Source organism: Rissa tridactyla, chromosome 7, assembly GCF_028500815.1.
Source record: "Rissa tridactyla isolate bRisTri1 chromosome 7, bRisTri1.patW.cur.20221130, whole genome shotgun sequence".
NCBI classification, from domain to species: Eukaryota; Metazoa; Chordata; class Aves; order Charadriiformes; family Laridae; genus Rissa; species Rissa tridactyla.
The window spans coordinates 30,859,923-30,877,589 of NC_071472.1; the positions used below are offsets into that span (position 1 = coordinate 30,859,923).

Consider the following 17,667-nt stretch of genomic DNA (forward strand, 5'->3'; position numbering starts at 1 on the left):
AAATGTTACAACTCTCCTATGCCCTGTGATTTGTCTGGCAAGATGAGTTATTTACAAATGCAATTGCTCTTCTGACAACTGAGTTTTCAGTGTGTAAGCGCTGAGGTCCTGATATGTAACCCACAAGGACTGCTGGTAGTCCTTTTATTGGTTTCAGTGGGCTTTCATTCAGATATTTGGACTTTGAAGCATCCCAGGTGGATTAGGTAAAAAAAAAAAAAAAGAAAAAAAAAAGGCTTTTTAAAAATTATTATAATTTAAAGATTCAGGATGCTGTGTGTCTGAAATAATTTGACAGTGTTTCAAAGGCTTGTGAATTTAAATAAGTTTCTGATCTTTGTGTCTTTTCTTTTATTCCTCCAGTGGCAGATGAAAGCAAAGTTGGTTTGTTGGCCGGACACAAGTCGGGTAAGCTGTTCCCCTATTTTGGAGGAAAAGTCAGCAACTTGAAAGTAATATGGGCAGTAAATGAAATCAGCTTACAGAACCTGTGGTGACTAAAAGAGCTGCAAATTAAGGCATTACTTTGTATGCATTGACTCCAAGTTGTACAATGATGAATTAGGGATTGTTCTCTGCCAGGCAGTGCAGGTAGCGGAGTTATTTGCAGAAAGAGCTGTAACAATTTTTTCAGTGCAGGTGTTGTAAGCTGAAGAAGATGCTCTTTCAAATAAGCGCAAGTACAACGTGTCTTGTGGAGTGTGGAGACTTAAACTATATGTATTTTGAAAGATATAAACATTTCCTGCTTTTTCTCGTTGCTATGAGGTCCACTTCCATTACCAGGAATATTGAAGATAACACTAAAAAAATTCTCCAGATTAAAAAAAAAAAAAGAATGCCAAAGCTTGTCCTTCCATTGTGCTTGTGCAGTAGAAATAATTTATTTTTTCTTAAGACTTTTCAGGCCGTAGTAGGAAAAGGAATCAGTCCATAGTGCTGTCATTACTGTACCTACTTATTTAATACATAAGAAACCTTAAACTTTCTAGGGAACTCAAGTTATTCAGCAATCTCTTCTGATGTCAGAAAACCCTGAAGTTTCAGGCTGCCCCTTCGTAGCGTGACTGCACGTTGCCTTTTTCCACTCCTTTGATAGAACTAAAAAGCTGAGTTCATGTAAAGGAAGGTCAACTATGAGATTCCTGATTGTTTATGGTGTTCCTTCTCTGTGCAACGGGGTGTCCTTCTTTAATTCTTTATTTCTCTGGTGTGGATTTTCCTTATCTGAAGACCTTCTCCTGAACTTAGTAGATAAATTCTTTTTAAATTTTTCTGGCATCTTTCCTAAGTCTGTGAACTTCTTGGATTCTCTTTCTGAATCAAGGGGTAGTTCATATGTCTTGTAACATTATCATTCCTGGGGAGGAAAAACTCTTTCAACTTCTTGTTTTGGGAATGTGAAAGTTTAAGAGAAATGATCTTGTCAACTTGAAGAAGCTATGGGTGTTGCCCTTGAGTTTTTTTCCTGTGCAGAAAAATTACTACAAACATTGCAACATCATGCAGTTTTCCAAAGATCAGTGGAATTCACTGTTATCAAAGAATATTGGAAGGAAACTTGGTGAGATCATAACTCTTTGGCAATCTGTTGTTATAGGTACATTAAGCTTTATAATATCACTTTTAGCGGCATTTGATCTTTCTTCTGCACACTTCTCCGTATTCTTGAAAAACATGGCTTTGAAAATTTTTCTATTTGAAGACACCTACGAATTTTATATGAAAATGTGGACCCATGCTTATTGAACTTTGGCTTGTTTGCTGTACTTATCCTTCATAGACCTTTTACATGTACCTAAGAGCTTTTTTCCTAGACTAAAATCAGTGGTCAACAGATCACCTAAGGATTAGACGTGAAAAATCCTGCAGGTTGTTTCTTTTTTTTCCCCTTCAGAATAAAAGGAAGCAGCTGACTTCTGAGAAGGTTGGAGTGTAAATGATCTTTCTTGGTTCTTGGTCCACTTTAAATACTGTTCAATTACTATTGCAAAATATTTCTCCCCTCTCTCTGTTCCATTCCCTAACCCTTCATAAAGAGAAATCAAGCAGCAGTTTCAGTTTTCTCATCGTTCCATTCAAATATTTATTTTAAAGGTTTGTTCAAGAACACAGTGTTCTTTTTCTCTGGTCTCTTTTTACTGTATGCTTTTTGGGATTATATGTCATATACGCATCTTGCTGGCATTCAGTCACATCACAGAACTCTTGTTTTAACGTCGTTCATTGTGCTGCCTTCCTTATAGGTACCTTTTTTAAGAACACGCTGAGGAAGACATTGCAGCTTCTTGTGCTGGGAGCAAACACTGTTATTTTCTCATTACAGAACTAAGAGTTTCCATCCTATTCAAGACTTCAGGAAATTAAACATATTTCTCTACAGAATTAATTATCACCTACTAACAATCAATGCAATTATCCCTTCTCTCCTTCAACATGACTTGTTCTATAAAATACACAATTGAGTAATTCTCTCGAGGGAAATATCCTTTCTATTCCTTCTGGGGCAGTGGCTCTTCAGGCATTTAGTCTCAGATTTTGGTATAGCTACTTTATCCCTCACGTATTACGTGTTACTGAGCAGGAGTTAGTAGCATGCATTCATTTCAAAAAGCTTTATCACAATTCTGCAGAAGACCAAGGCATTAGAAGGCTCTGTATGTGTAGCCCCATCTTTCTGTCTTTTTATATATTGCACCCACAAACAGCAGTTCCTTTTTGCTCGTTTTTTTTTTTTCCTTAAAAGGTAGATTTGATTTTTAGAAGCGTGTCTGGACATATCCTGAGCTTATAAGCATGTTCTATGGGAAGATGGCTGGAGACTCGTTGGTGTGTTTCACCAGAACTCAGAAGTGCATCTGTGAATTGATTCCTGCAGTGCTTACAGGTGTTCCGAGTGTTGCAAACGTTTTCCACGATACCATTGGCAAAAGCACGACTGTATTGATGCTACCTACTCAGCCCATTCTGGAAAAGACCATATTTCAGCATGTGTGTGTAAGGCATCTTCTCTGAATCCTCTAAGGAGGATTTTGTCCTCTGTAAGCTCTGCGTGTGCTCAGCAATGGCGCATCCGTATTACCTAAACTCAGTTTCAGCAATGAGAATGAGAAGCAGGCAAGTGGAGCCTCTATTGTAAAGCAAAGAAGATCCCTGAAAAATTGCAAAGATGAAAAATCAGAAAACTTTAGCTCAGTTTTTCCATGAACTCTTAGACTTTTAGAAAAGCAATTCCAGGACAGCTAGGAGGATATCCTTCATAAGGAAGGGCAAGACTCTTGTACATCAAATATAACCTGATTTATATCAAATACTGAAAGAGAGTACTGAATTCTTCACAGCTATTTTTATTTTTTTTCTGAAATTCTTTTTTTGTGTTCTGATTTACTGCTTAGAACACTTTTAGTATGTATTGACTGTCTGCTGTGAGGTCTCTGCTGACACAGCTCTTTCAGATGATGCAGTGCTGGAGAAAAGCTGATGGGTCTGTCTTTATGAGCTCTGACATATTAATTAGCAAAATGGGCAAAAAAGCTTTCCTATTTTTATTTTAATGTCACTAGACCATGCTTTTGGCTGTGGTTATGTTTCAAGACAGTTTTGAGACAAGATGAGTTGAAGATCTTATTTTCTTGCTCGCTGCTATGTGAGGAACATGTGACTGGGCTATGGATTAGTAGTGGCAAGACTGAATAATACAGGGGTAGCTCTGTTACCAAGCTGAATTGGAATTAATGCTATATGGCAAGACATAGGCTTAGGTCCTGAGTAGGAAAAGGCCCGTTGGGATATTTTGAAGGATGCTGCTGGTCAGGTTCTGCCCCTTTGTCGTGGCTTAGGCCAGACTGACCACTGACACCAGGACTTCCTTACTGTTAATTTTGCTGACAGTATGGTTACCAGGTTACTGTTTCAGCCTGTGGGTAGGATGAGTGTTCTGGAAAAGAAGGCTTGAAGAGGTAGGCATACAGCTAAATCCTGCAAGGTCAGGGCTTTGATGAGGTCTGAGTGCCGACATGTCTGGTAGACCTCCAGTCCCTATTGCTTCATGTATTGGCAAACTAGGAGTTTAAAAGGAGTAAACTTCAAGTTGTGCTTAAATTAGGATTCAGATTGGGACTGGAGATAGTTTGGAATAAGGTAGGTTAAAGATCTTGCTGTATCTCTTCATCCTTTAATGCCAGGATGTATTATGCATTAAATAAAGTTTACTGAGGTTTTGTATGGCTAGGATGAGGACTAAGATTATACTTTAGGACACAGGAGTGGTTGAAAAGTTAGGCTTATTCGTAGATTTTATATGACCCACTGGAATAGGGTATGGAAGGTGCTACAGATTAAGCTTCACCGTTACCTTCAGGATAGGCTCTCTGGCCTATTGAGAAAGCCATGGTTGCATTGGTAGGTGAAGTAAGTCTGTGAGATACTAAGGTTGCATCTATACAAGTGTAAGCTGAATGTCACCTTTGGCTTTAAAGTTCAAGTGGCACAGGACGATCCCCATCTCTGCTCTGAGCCTCTATTGTAAGATGGCTACAGGTTGCCTCTGGAAGCTGTGCCTGGTGTATCCTAACTCCTGAGCCATTTCTAAGAAGCGTTTGTGAGAGCAGAAGAGCTATTGTAACACTTACAGTGTAGTTGATTACATGCTAGTATATTCAGGTGTGCCCAGCCACTGCTAAATTTGCAAATATAAAGATAAACTATGATTTTAAGAACTCCAGCTTTGTCTTTTGCAGTGACAAAGTAGGGTCTGGTGCAGGGTCAAAATAAGGTCTGGTGCAGGCAGAATCCAGTGTGTTAAAGGTTGTTCCAGTAAAAGTGTGAGTAATGGCTAGGCTAAGCTTATTGCTGCAATTTGAGTTCAGACTTGGAAGGGCAGACAAAACTGGAGAGGTTTGTTGTTGTTGGTTTTTTTTTTAACTGGAGGAATTGTGCAAAGATTGAGCTATTGGAACACCAGTAAAATCCAGTGGTTTATGCGTGCTTACGTAGCACAAAAGGCTTTCTTTTAATCAAGGATTTTGTTGGGGGTTAATAGTGGGGTTAGGAAGGACTACAGAAAGCTTAGTGGATGCTGCTGGTCTTGTTTGAGAATGAGACTAGTGCCATTGTAGTAAGTTTGGCTTCTGTTTTGCTTTTGATTTGCAGGTAACACAATTATGTCAAAGAGGTGCTTAGGGAAGTGGTGTTCTCCTCTCCTCATGTCAGATCTCATAATTTTATTAAACAACCCTTCTCACTGCTGTAGATGTTATTAAAGCTGAGCTTTTCAAAGGGGGCATTGGGTTAGTACTGAGTTCAGAAGGATTTATATATAGTAACTAGATCCACAGTTGAAAAGACTCATGTAAATGGCTGAGCTGCCTGGCGTATGCAAGTGAAGTGCCTGTCCAAACAAGGACCTTGCCACTATCTAAGTGAAAGCATGTGGCACATAGAATCTGACACTTGTCTTTGCATTTGTGAGAGGAGAAAAAAGACTGATCTTAGTTCATTTTATTTCTCTTTGATAACAAGAGTGTAATACTTGGCTGTGTCAATCATTCTTATGAGGGTGAAGAGGAATTGCCTACTTTGCAGCCTGCAGTATACCTTAGCAATACCAATGTAGCCTAACCTAACCTCTATATCTTGGCGTCGGTACTAGGGGCAAGCAAACTATGGTGGCACTGGAAGCTGTGCAATGTGATTTTCCTTTAATTCAGCCAGTGGGGTGCTTGGTGCTGTTTCAGTTGGACTGACACAAAACGAAATGCAAGTATCTCTCTATGATGCTTCAGTACACTGTATTACCCATAACCCATGCCTCTTTAAGCTTTGAATCTTTAAGCTATGGGTTAAGTTTGATGCTTTATTACTGGGAATATTTTTGCAAGATTTTCATTCTTTACTGTTACCTTCACTTTGGGCTTCTCTCCTTGGATGATTCTTTCCTAGTGGTGGTGATATTTTTAATAATATTGTTGTTGTTGTTATTATTATCAACTTTGATTATGATTCTCCAAGCAAAGTGTACTTTTGACCATATAGTTCCAAATAAATTGTTGTCATCTGAGAGTCTGTATTGACTCATGCAGCCAAGAAACAAAAAATAAGATTAATTTTTCCTGCAGGTCACTTACGGAGTTAATGTTTTCTTCTATACTTACATTTGGTAAAGTCTAAAGTCAAAGACGTTATATTGACTCTATTATATTGTTGGGGTTTATAAGGACTTCTAGTCCAAAAGTTAAAATGCTTAGCTTTCATTGAATCTCTGCCTACTGTTGGGGTTTTTTTTCTTATCTTCAAACACAGCTTGTCTAGTGACACTAGGATGATACATTAATTTACTTAATACTCTACGCCAGTATGGCTTTACTACCCTTTTTTAAATGGACTTCATTTTTTAAGGTTGGTTTGTGTTTGGTTTTGTTTTGGTTTTAATATGTATAATGGTTTTCACGTTGTAGATTGTCCTAACCATCTACATTGGTTAGAGCTGTGAGTGATGGTGGCGGTTGTTTAACGCTGCCTGGCTGTAAAAGAACTAAAACTATGCTGTGACCCAGTCTATGGGACAGGACAGCATAATATTGAACTGCTGGGCCGCAGGATTTTTTCATGTCTTAATGGTCAAATTCTGTAGGAATAAATCCCAAGCCTCCAACTTTCATGAGCTGACTCTTAAGAATTAGCATTGAGAAAAATGCACTTTTAATTTTATCTAGTATTTAGAGTGCTAAATATGAAGTATGAATGTTCAGTTAGAAAAACTTTCATTTGTCTGTTGGAACTTCATGTATTTTAACCTGTCAGAGACAGGAAAGTATATTGAAACAAGATGAAAACAAAATTAGAACTCTTGTCAAGTTCTAATATTTTTTTTTTTAGCTCAAACTGGACATTCCAGATATTGATTATTTTTAAGAGGCTATTAAAAATGGGACAGATATGGCAATCTCTCTCTTCCTTCCCTCTCCCCTCCTCCTCCCCCAGTTGTGTGTATTTCTGCATGAGAAGTTTGATTTTTCACTGGCTCAGGAAAAGGAAGGCTGGACACTTACCAGTTCCTGTCATTTGAAAAATTATTCTAAATTAACAGAACTTGTTGTATTGTTGAATTTGAGTGATAAGCAGTTTCTTGGTCAAAATTTCTTCTGAATGCCAGACTGGCAGTCTTTACAGTCCCCCTTGCCTGCCAGGCCTATGTGGCTGATAAACAGTGATAAACAGGATAACTAGTTAGGTGGTTCTCCTCTACGGAGGGAAACAAGCTCTCATTTTTACTCTGGGAAGAATCATTGTGTGCCCCCAGTAACTCACCAGCTGTAACTATTCCTTTGACAGCTTTCTTTTCGTATTTTTGAAGACTTTATTAGCTGTGTGATGATGATTGTTGTGACCTCCTTTTTGTTAGGTCCTGAGAAAAGTCATCTGTTGATAAAAATCCCTCACTTGAGGGTGTGGTTTGATGCTTGCTGCTGCCAAAAGAGGCAGTCTTAGTCACCATACCTCCTAACCACAGCTGCCTGGTTCCCATTACTTCTTTTATTCCGGTCCCACAGCTTAGCTGGTGAGACGGTTGAGAGAGCTAAACTAGCTAAAAACTAATACAAGAAAGACAGAAGTGAATAGTGCTGGGCTTATCTACTTGAACCACTCATTTGAGAGAGGCGAGTTTGCATGCCAGTAGAAGGGAAACTCAGCAAGTGGATGGATGTGACAGCTGTGGCTTTCAGAGGCAGCTGCCTATTAAATCACCTTATCTGCCAAGTCAAACCATATCTTTGTTAAATTCAAATGCCAAACTTAACATTGAAATTTTTTTTTTTCCCCAAAGCTATTTTACTTGTCATGGATAAAATTACTCTCCCAGTGGTGGGAGCAGGGACTAAAAAATGGCAATAAACCTCTGCAAACTGAAGAAGAGCATCCCTGCTGTCTCATCCTTGAATTGCAAGAATCTTTTGTTAAATCACTTATTCACTTTGATTTCAGGAATTCTTTGTGTTCTGTGACTGACTCTTAGTGTGCATTGTATTAAGATAAGGCAGAACAGTGCCCATTGATCTTTCTTTGATGAACCAGTCATTAAAGTGAATAGATCTGGTCTGCTGAGAACAATGACAAACTCGCAGGAGAAACTTGTTTCCCTCAGTGCTCTTGTGTGAGATTTAGGATCAGCAGAGCTGAAGGCAGACCAACTGCAGCATGGATGCAAACTCAAGGATCTGTGATAGAGTTTTTATAACATAGCACAGCTGATTTAATGTTTTCCTGTCTCCTGGAGAGTACCCCATGATACCCTTGTATTCATAAATGCCTACCCACATGTCTCTGCCCCCTTTCTCTCTATGACGGCATTATCGTTCTTACAATGACAGGATGAGCTGTTGTGGGGGGAACTAACCTAGCAGAAAAAGTAACTCTACAAAAAAGAATAGTATTCTGGTTTAGCCAAGGGAAGCAAGAAAAAGGAAGTTCAGGAGAAGAGAAGAATGATTTTGTAACTGACAGGTTTTGATCCTGGGATCAGCCTGAGCTGAAGGAAGTTGGCTGGGGGTGGAGGGGGTAGAGAGACACATCTGAGGGAGGAGGCATGGATGAAAGAAGATTTGCGGCTCTTCAGAGATGTCTTTGTGCTGGAAGAAAGGAAGTGGGAAAGCAAGTTTGAGTCTCTATTTCTTGTCCTCAAGACTAAACTGAAAGTGAGTTTCTGAGAGGTTTGTTTAATGGCCAGTGAAACTTGGGTTTGTGTATTTTTCCCTGTGTGATGTTACTTGCTGTTAAAGGGCTATGGCTGCCTTCTAGCTTTGTTTGGGCTGGTCCTGTCCGAAGGAGTGAGAGAAGACTAAGTAGTCCTTGGGAGCAGCTGAGTCTGACAAGCAGAGAGAAGCTTTTGTACATGCCAGCTAGAGTGAACAGGCAGCTCAGACAGAAAGGAGGACAATTTTCCTTAAGAACCACAGGGACTGGATAGGGTTTCTTTCAATCCAGCTGATCGCAGAAAGCTGCTGAACCAGACAACAAATGACCCTGTAAAAGCATAAGTTGAGCAGAAGCTTTTATTTCACTCTGTCTCACCCAGCAAATGTGAATTTTCTGTACTACGAAAGCGTAGTAAAACGACCCGAGCTTCAACAGCAAAGCCCTTTCCATGTTCCCACTTTAAGAACAGAAGTGCATGTACATATGCCCGAAAGTCCTGAGCAGCTTGGACTCCTCTGTGAGGGAGGCTTGTGCCCTAAAAGTGTACCAAAGATAGATCTTTCAATTTGACCCCCATGAAATGAAACTCAAGAGTTCCTGCAGATAGGAGCTACACAGAGCACTGCTGTGAATGCGTAGCAAGGGAAATGCCTGCTAAAGCTGCGACATTAAGTTTATTAGAGCAAGATGCTGGAGCATGATTCTGGGTGTTAGGAATGCCTCGCTTTTACGTGTGGGTAAACTTGGAGTGGAAAGTGTGCGTGGCAGTAATGATGGTCTTTTCTCAGAGGAGAAGGCCTGGTCTGGCAGATATTCAACTACAGTCTTCAAAAATAAACAATAGAGGTGAAAGATTTACTTCTTTTCCATCACATCTCACCAATGTGGGAATTATGCACTACCCAGTATGAATTGTTGGCATCCAGGGATTGCAAACCAACAGCCTTTTTCCTTGGGGAGTATTCTTTGCTCCAGGAGCAGAGAAAGGGGCAGGAACTTTGTTTAATGTGACCTGGGATATTTCATGCTCAGCAGTTACCCAACGTTACAGCTCCCTTATGATATAGAAGTAGGAGAAATGACTAGCAAGAAAAAAAAAATCCAACACACAAGAATTTTTTCCAGCCAAGATACTCGTACAACTCATACATTCATATTTCTTCTACTTCTTTTTTTTTTTTTCTTTCCTCTTTAATTTCCTGAAGTGATTCTGGGCATATCATTATATTTACTGAGGCTTGAGGGGAGGGGTGAGGGGAGGGGTTGATTTTCACACTTCATAGTTGCTATTTCTCCCACTGGTCAGTATTGCTGAATATTGTTCTGTGCAGAATTCAGTGAGGCAAGTCAAGAGAGTATTAAAAAAACCCAGAATGTTTAAGTAGTATAAAATGAAATAAAGTGCAGACTTTTAATAGCTGTAATGAATGCATCCACTTACTGTAAGGCCTGCTAGTATTTGAAATAAGTGATCATCTTTCTCTGGTAAATACATTGTGTGTGTCAGCTCGCAGTGGAGTGAAGGGGAGGCATGCCTGCAGGCGTCTCTATCTGCTGCAAGCTGAAATACTCTCTCTAGTACATGGTGAGGTGCTGGCACGAGTTATCGGTTGTAGGCTATATGGGACATGCATTCACTTCCCGAGACCCGGTGATACTTTTCCCTGTGACTGTCTGTGCCGCGCCGGCTGCATTGCATGTCTTTGCTGAAAGTTTCTGTTTTGAGTCAGAGCTTCTTGCTGGCTCGTATTCCAGGTTGTCTCTGATGTGAGGGTAGGAGAGCTTGTAAATATGGTGGATGTGTCTATGTGAGGGTTGCTATATCAGGCAGAAATAAAGCTTTCTCTGAAAGCAGAAGCAGCGTAACTGTGTTAGTGCAGAATTTCACACAGGATAATAGGTACTGCAGTTCCACAGAAGTGGTCAGTACCACTTGAGATCTTGGTATCGCTGGATTCTGGAATATCATACCCAGTAAGAATCGTTACTAAATTTGAAGTGATTGGAGATAGCAAAATGTTGAACAAAAGGACAGCTGGCATTAACCCTAATCAAAGAATAAGAAACAATAAGTTTGACGTTTGAAGAATGTAAGGAATGTGGTGTGCTTTTTATTGAAGCTGTGGAGATTCAAAGTAAGGCACGGCGGCTAGCAAAACAAGTTTAACATTTAAAATTCTGGGGATCTCTTGCTGTATGTTGATCTTTAAATCAGAGAGCCTTTCTGGTAATGGTGTCCGAACAGATGGCTCATGAAAGTGCCTCTATGAGTGATAGTAAGCTGGTTTCCTTCATGGAGCTCCCCCCTGGCCCTAAGAAGAAAGATGAAAACAGGAACTGGATCCATCAGGTCTGCTGCATTTCTAGGGCCTTGTAAGGCTCTTCAGTCAGCAGCCCTTTAGCTGGTGACAGCCAGACTGCATCCATTTCAGAAAGCAAAATGAGTTGCCTCAGACTGCACCTTCTGTAATTGAGGAGAAAGTGCCCATGTGATTCTAACGCCGCTGGGTAACATTTACCACCCTCTGCAGTTAGAACTGGAGTCACAGCCTTCCTGCCAGTCTTTTCTCTGACTTCAAGCAGTATCTGCGCACTTTTCAAGCTTTGTGGTGAATGATGTGCAGATGTTCAGGAAAGACCTTCAGAGTACTAGATACTGAAAAGTTGGCTGTGACCAGTGTTGGCAGCTACTGTCGTTCTTTTAGTTGCTTGTTGTGACCAGAGAGACCAACAGCCACTGCCGAATGCCTCATTTTATTAATCCTTTCCCTCCAGGAGCTGGGTTTTTGCTGGGCATAATATTCAGTGCTGGCAGTGGCTATCCTGAAGTCATTGGTGCCAAGGAGTTAATGAATTTGGAAAACTTCCCGGATAATACATCTGGCCCTCTAACTTACATTTTGGAGTATGAGACGTAGGAAGAAGAGCACTGAACTAAATGAGCTACTGGCTGAAGAGGGGAAGGAGACAGTTTTCTTTTTTTTCTTTTTTTTTTTTTTAACTAGTTGTCTGAAAGTTAAAAATTACATAGCTCCACAGAAGATTTAACTGTTGGGGTTTTGTTTGGTTTTTTTCTTTGTCTTTGGTTTTGTGGTATTTTTTTTAAATTTTGTAGTACCATGTATTTGTCAGTTACATTACCTTCTGAGGCTTAAATATAGACAGGGAAGCATTTATAATTCTCCACTTTGAATGATTCTTCTTCATTTTTTATTTTGAAGTCCCATCATGTTGCCATGTCAATAAGAAGGATTTTGAAGGTAGCTATCAGTAATTGGTATTTCTAGTCCAGCTCACTTCTGGAATATTATCTTGTACAGTGTTTTCCTTCCCATAACTTTTGAAATAAGGTTTTATTATATAAAATGGGTTGCTGGTGCTATGTATTAATATACATTTTGTGTAATAAAAGCTGTGCAGAGCAATACGGTTCAGAAATTAACTTTGAAGAAAAGAATTACATTACTATGTGTATGTCTCATGAAACAGCATTATTTTTAGTGAGTCTTTCAGTACAGCAATGCTACTTAGCACTTACCTACACAGCACTCCAAAAGTACCCAGAATATCATCCCTGATTAAGTGTCCCACTGAAATGCTTTTTTCTGAACTAAGAGCAGAGTGGGAGATTTTTTCTGTACATACCAGTGGCGACCCAAATGAAAAGCATTTCACAGAAGAGTAGAAAGCACTTCTTTGAGTTACCATCGACTACCAGGAGATACTTTTCTCCTACTTCAGGCAATAGCACCATGCTGCCCTTTCAAAACGTATAAGCTTCTCTGGCATTTACCTTTTTTTCTGCCTAATGTCTTGATAGATGAAATTTCTCATTGGCCTTAATTTAGCCTTGCATGGGTTGATGGAGTTGCCAAGCATTTCATTTTTGTCTACAAGTAATAAAGATCCCTGTCGACATGAGACCATGAGACCAAGCTTATTTATGTTTGGGTTTTTTTAAGGAAACATAAATGCTGATATTCCCCCCCCCCCCAAAGTAGTCTGGCACTTCTACTGAGGCTATTTTATATCTGATTCATGCCCCTCTAGTTCTTCACCTTCTGTTGTAAAAATCCTTTCTTTAATCCTTCCATCCTCTTCGAGCTGGCTCTTAAATTGGAAAGAAACCTTTGTGGATTGGATATCTGTCTGGGAGGGGAGCAAATCTGTGACCTGAAAGCTTCACCTCCAGATTTTCAAGGACATTAGCAGACTTAGCACAGTTATATCTACGTAACCTTTACTTCATTGAATTCTTTTGGCCATTCTGGTGAATGAGAGCCAAAGTTCGTGCAGAGCCTTCTGTGCACTGTTATGCTTATGGTTCCCGTCTTGTCACCTGTGTTGAGGAGAGCACGTTAGGGCATAGTCAGGTAGGTCCTGGGGACAGTTGCTTGCTCTCACTGGAGAGAGGCAGACCCTAATTCTACAATTCGCCCAGTTTCAGAATGATGGTTTCCTTAGTGGCATATAGCGGGAAGACCCTGACTCTGCTGCACTGAAAGCTTAAATAGGGATCAGTTCCCTTCCTGTGCTGTGGTCGGGACTTGGCAAGCAGAGGGACAAATGGAGCACAGCTAGAACTTGGCACTAGAAGTTTGCATCCGTTACTGAAGGGTGATTGCACTTACAAAGGTTGCAAACAAAAAACTCAGTTAACTTGCTATGGCGGTTTTCAAGCCTCTTTGTGCAGTAGGACCAGAACAGAGGATCTGGCACTGATTTGTTTGGGTTTTTCATGTAATTACAATTTTTGTTGCTATCTGCAGTTGGCATAAATTCCTGTATTCAAACAAGGGGTTGGTTTTTTTGGTTGCCAGTTGTAATACTGCTGTTGACAAACAGAGATGTTATAAAAGAGAAATTCAATATAGTGTAGTTATTCAGATGCCTCTATTTTTTTTTATTGCTTTATAATCTGCTCAGATGCTTAATTCTGAAAACAAAATGACAGAATTGTTTGATTGAAGCTTCTAGAGTTTAATTCTTTTAAAAAAAAATAGCACACCGGTTTTAATTTTAAAGGTACAAAAAAGAATGAGTATTACATTCAGGACTAAATTTTGTCAGCCGTTGCATCAAATAATTCACTGCTTATTACTGAAACGTACATCACAAAATAGCTACAAAGAATAATTCTCAATCTGAGTTCATATTAAAAGAGCAAATACGTTAAAAAAACCCAAAAAACATACAGGAGAAAAATTTTCTTACAGTCATTCTTTTTCTGCCGTAAAGAAAATATGGGTAAATCATTAAGTCTCAGGAAAACCCTTTGGTCTCTATTACTCATGGTTTGTTTTATCGTTTCTCTTTTTGTGTATCAGGTATGGGTGTAGTGTGCAGCAGTCACTGTGTTATCACCTGTTAAGTGCTATGCGTGACACGTCCCATTACAGGTTCTGTGAAATCGGAGCCGTTTGAAGTAAAACTTTCCATTCAAGTGTCAAGCAAAGCGTGGGTTTTATTTGCTTTTTTTTTGACAGAGGTTGTTCTTCTACTGTCTCCTAAAATAACTCTGATATTTATTTTTATTTAGGAGTGGAAAAGGTAAGAATACATGGCTAGAGGCTGGGAAGATAGCAAGCTAGTGGGAGCGAGGGGGAAGCTAGAAAAGGATGATGGGGATGGGAGGGAAAAGGGAGATTGGGCATGTGGCTAGGTGAGAAGGTGCAGAGTGGGAAAGGGTGACATGAACTGAGAGAGAGGGGGAGACCAGCTTGTGCTGATCTAGGACAGCGGATCCAAAATCCTCGTGGGAAAGCACGGTGACAGCCAGCATTGCAGTAAAGAAAAGTCTGCTTTTCTTTAAACCAAACAAAACTAAACAAACTTAAAAAAAGAACCCACCAAAACCCCACACCTAGAAAGCTGTATATACAAACTCTATTGAAAGGGCGTAAGTTTGAGGGTTTAAGGTGTCTGAAGCTGGAAAGGCTAGCTGTAAGGATGCCTGCAAAGGCAACTCAGACCCTTTTAGTGAATGCTGATGGTGTGAGAGATATGTAATCAAAAGCGAGTTCTTCCCAAAGACTTTACTTTCAGAGCAGATGAAGGATCTGCTTAAAGGTAATGAAGGCTGTTGTGTAAGGCCCAACCCTCACCTCTTTTATTGTTGAAGTTGTAAGATGCGTAGCTCTTTGGCATATTCTGGTTGGTGGCTGTGATGTTAGCGGTGTAGATGACTTCAGGGAAAAAGAAACCTTTTTTCTGTTTTCTAGCCATTAAATGCTGCTGGAATTATTTTCTAGCTGTGCCTGTGCCCCAGAATTGCTGGGGAGGTGTCTTCAAACCACATGCAATGAGATAGAGTGTTCACCTTGGAGGTGTCTGACCTGCATGTGTGCTGGTTTTCAGAAGTGCTCGGTGTATTCAGGCTGCAACAAAAGTGGGTGGCAGTAGTGCTGTGAGCGCAGGAGATGCTAGATGGTAAGTGTTCAGAAGACGGAATGGGTGGCAGGGGAATCGGGCCTTGAGAATCTTAAAATGGGAACGTGAATTGATATTCATCCTTCTGTTCCAGTTCCTTGTCTCTGAGATACAGGTAGTGCACGTTTCTCTTGAAATGACATCATTAGTGTTTATTAAAAAACTTACTACTTCATAAGGTGTTTCAGAAAAAGGTGCATGAAGGACAGTTTAACGTTACGTCAGAGCAGATATTAAAGTGCGTGGTGAATAAGAAAGGGGGATAATTGCTGTATGTGTGGAAGAAAACATTTGTAGATCTTTCCTGAGAGAAGGAAGCTGGAGTTTTGTAAATAAAATTGTCATAATGTATTTGGGATATAAAGTGGAAGTCTATTACAATGAGAGCACAGAGAGAGATAAGTTAACGATAGATACCTCTCCTGTGGCATTCTCCAAGCCTAAGCGCTTTACTTTGCAATGTTAATAGTACTCCTTTAAGGTCATTTTTTGTATATAATTTTAATACATAATCTGTTGCCTTATCCACTTTCATTAAACTTTCATGAGCCTTTTCAGAAAATGAGACAGGAAAATGCAAATAAATAATGCATTTTATTTAGTATGTAGTAGACACAGTATTACTGTATGTGTAAACAAATAAAAATGTTTCTTTATTAATATAGCAAACTATGTAGAAAGATCCTGCTGTAGTCTATAAACCACATATGCTTTAAAAAATCACTTTGCCTTCATGTAGCTAGTGCTGGGCCTAAACCTCTGGATTTGGAACAGTAAGAGTGACAGTATAAAAAGATTAAGTATCTTAGCTATTGTAAATAAAATGGAGGGTTGTGAGTCGTAGGGCACAAGATTGAAGATGGAATCTTAAAGCATTCATTTTCCAAGAGAAAGTATTTACTATTTTATAAAATCCGATCCCTGTGTAGACTCTCTGCTTGCCTAGTTTCCCTTTTCGTTTTCTACCCTTCTTCTTCCCTTAGTGGAAGAGCCCACAAGTAATCTTTTAAAATTCTGACCTGAGCAGTCAGCAGAGTGGGATGTGTCTGTGAGTAGCTTACCTGTCTTTTATACTGCTCTTCACCCTGCAAGACGCCGAAGCAACAGAGAAAGTACGTGTAGGCAGTGAAAGTTATTCATGGCAAGAGATGTGGATATGTGCTTGATTGCTTCAAGCCAAAAGATGCCACTTAACTTCTGCTTGATGAGAAAACCCCCAGCTTCCTAGCACCATGTATGCAGATCAATACAACCTGTTTTCTGTGTGGTTTTGGATTGTTGGTTGTTTTTGTTTTGTTCCGTTTTGGTTTTAGGGGGGTCTTGGGTAGGTTCTGACACCCTTTTGTATGTTTAGTACTTCATTTCAAGTGGAGATGCAAGAATCTTCTGATACTCACCTAGAGTAAAAGAAACAGTAAAATGATCAAATGTAGAGCAAACTCTGCCCTTGTTTGTTTTGAGCAGTTACTTACCTTGCAGGTAGTCCTGCTCATTTCTGTGTTCCTCAGACCTTGGCAACAATAAATGTTTCTGCAACAATAACTCCTTTCAGACCTACATGACTGGGTGTTAAAAGCTCCACCTCTTTCCTTCTCTCTTGTTACAGCAAATACTTCATGATCCAAACTGAAAGAAGAGAACCTAGATATTTTTAAGAAAGTTTTTATAGCTAAAGATGCATAGGCAGTAATTTTTCTCCCAGTTTAATGATGAGTTACATTTACAGTGTATGAAGAGTCTTCGCTTGCACTGTAATTTGCATTAGCAGAACAGAGTGCCCATTTAGTTCGTGATTTTTAGAAAAGGAAACCAGGAACGACTGCTTCAGTAAATAGAATCAATAAACAACGAAAAGGCCAAAAATAGTAGAACAACTAATGGTGAAATATGCTTTTGCAATTCGAGCATTCATGTGTTTATTATCTTTGGTAGGGAATTGTTCTTAAACTTCAAATAGAATTTCTTAGTACCTTCATATAAATCAATTGCCTGTAGTATTCAGTTAGGCAGTTTAATTGCTTAATCAGACTAAGAAAACCTAGTGATTAAAATTTAACAGTCATCTGATATAAGACAATATCAGTATCAGTTGTTACTCAAGGTAGCTGTTTTAGATCAAACTGAATGAACTAGAAGGTAGTATATTTGTAATGTGCTTTAGCACACAGGATATCATTTAAGTCTTTTCTAAGAGTTAAGAGCACAGACACTGAAGAATGACAGAGTCAGCAATAAGACTGTATTAGAGCTGTCACAAAATACCAACTCCAAATCAGAGGGCTTCTGTTCTAAACAGATTTAAAGATTGTTGTTTGTTTTTATATTTTATTTGGAGAAAAATGAACACATTCTGTGAGCAGCACCTAAGCAAGAAGGGACCATTCTGTAGAACTGACTTGAAATAGACAAATAGCAAAAACAGTTTAAGAGACCATTAGGAAATTCTGTGCTCAGCTCTTCTATATTGCTGTTCAGAAGGAGGGAACCAATAATGTTGTCTTTAAAAGATGAGGAAGGAACTTGTTATTAGCTCTGTTATGGCCT

General features: G+C 39.5%; 1 protein-coding gene across 4 annotated transcripts in view; it reads left to right on the plus strand.

Annotated features, from left to right (window-relative positions):
* PARD3B (par-3 family cell polarity regulator beta) overlaps positions 1-17,667 on the plus strand; it is a 426,608-nt gene that overhangs the window by 250,939 nt on the left and 158,002 nt on the right. For 3 of the 4 annotated variants that reach the window (XM_054210091.1, XM_054210092.1, XM_054210095.1), the window contains one exon: positions 364-408. The exons of the other annotated variant lie outside the window; for it this stretch is intronic. In XM_054210091.1, coding sequence (XP_054066066.1) covers positions 364-408 — 45 coding nt within the window. The remainder of the gene's footprint in view (positions 1-363; positions 409-17,667) is intronic. 4 annotated transcript variants of the gene reach the window in all.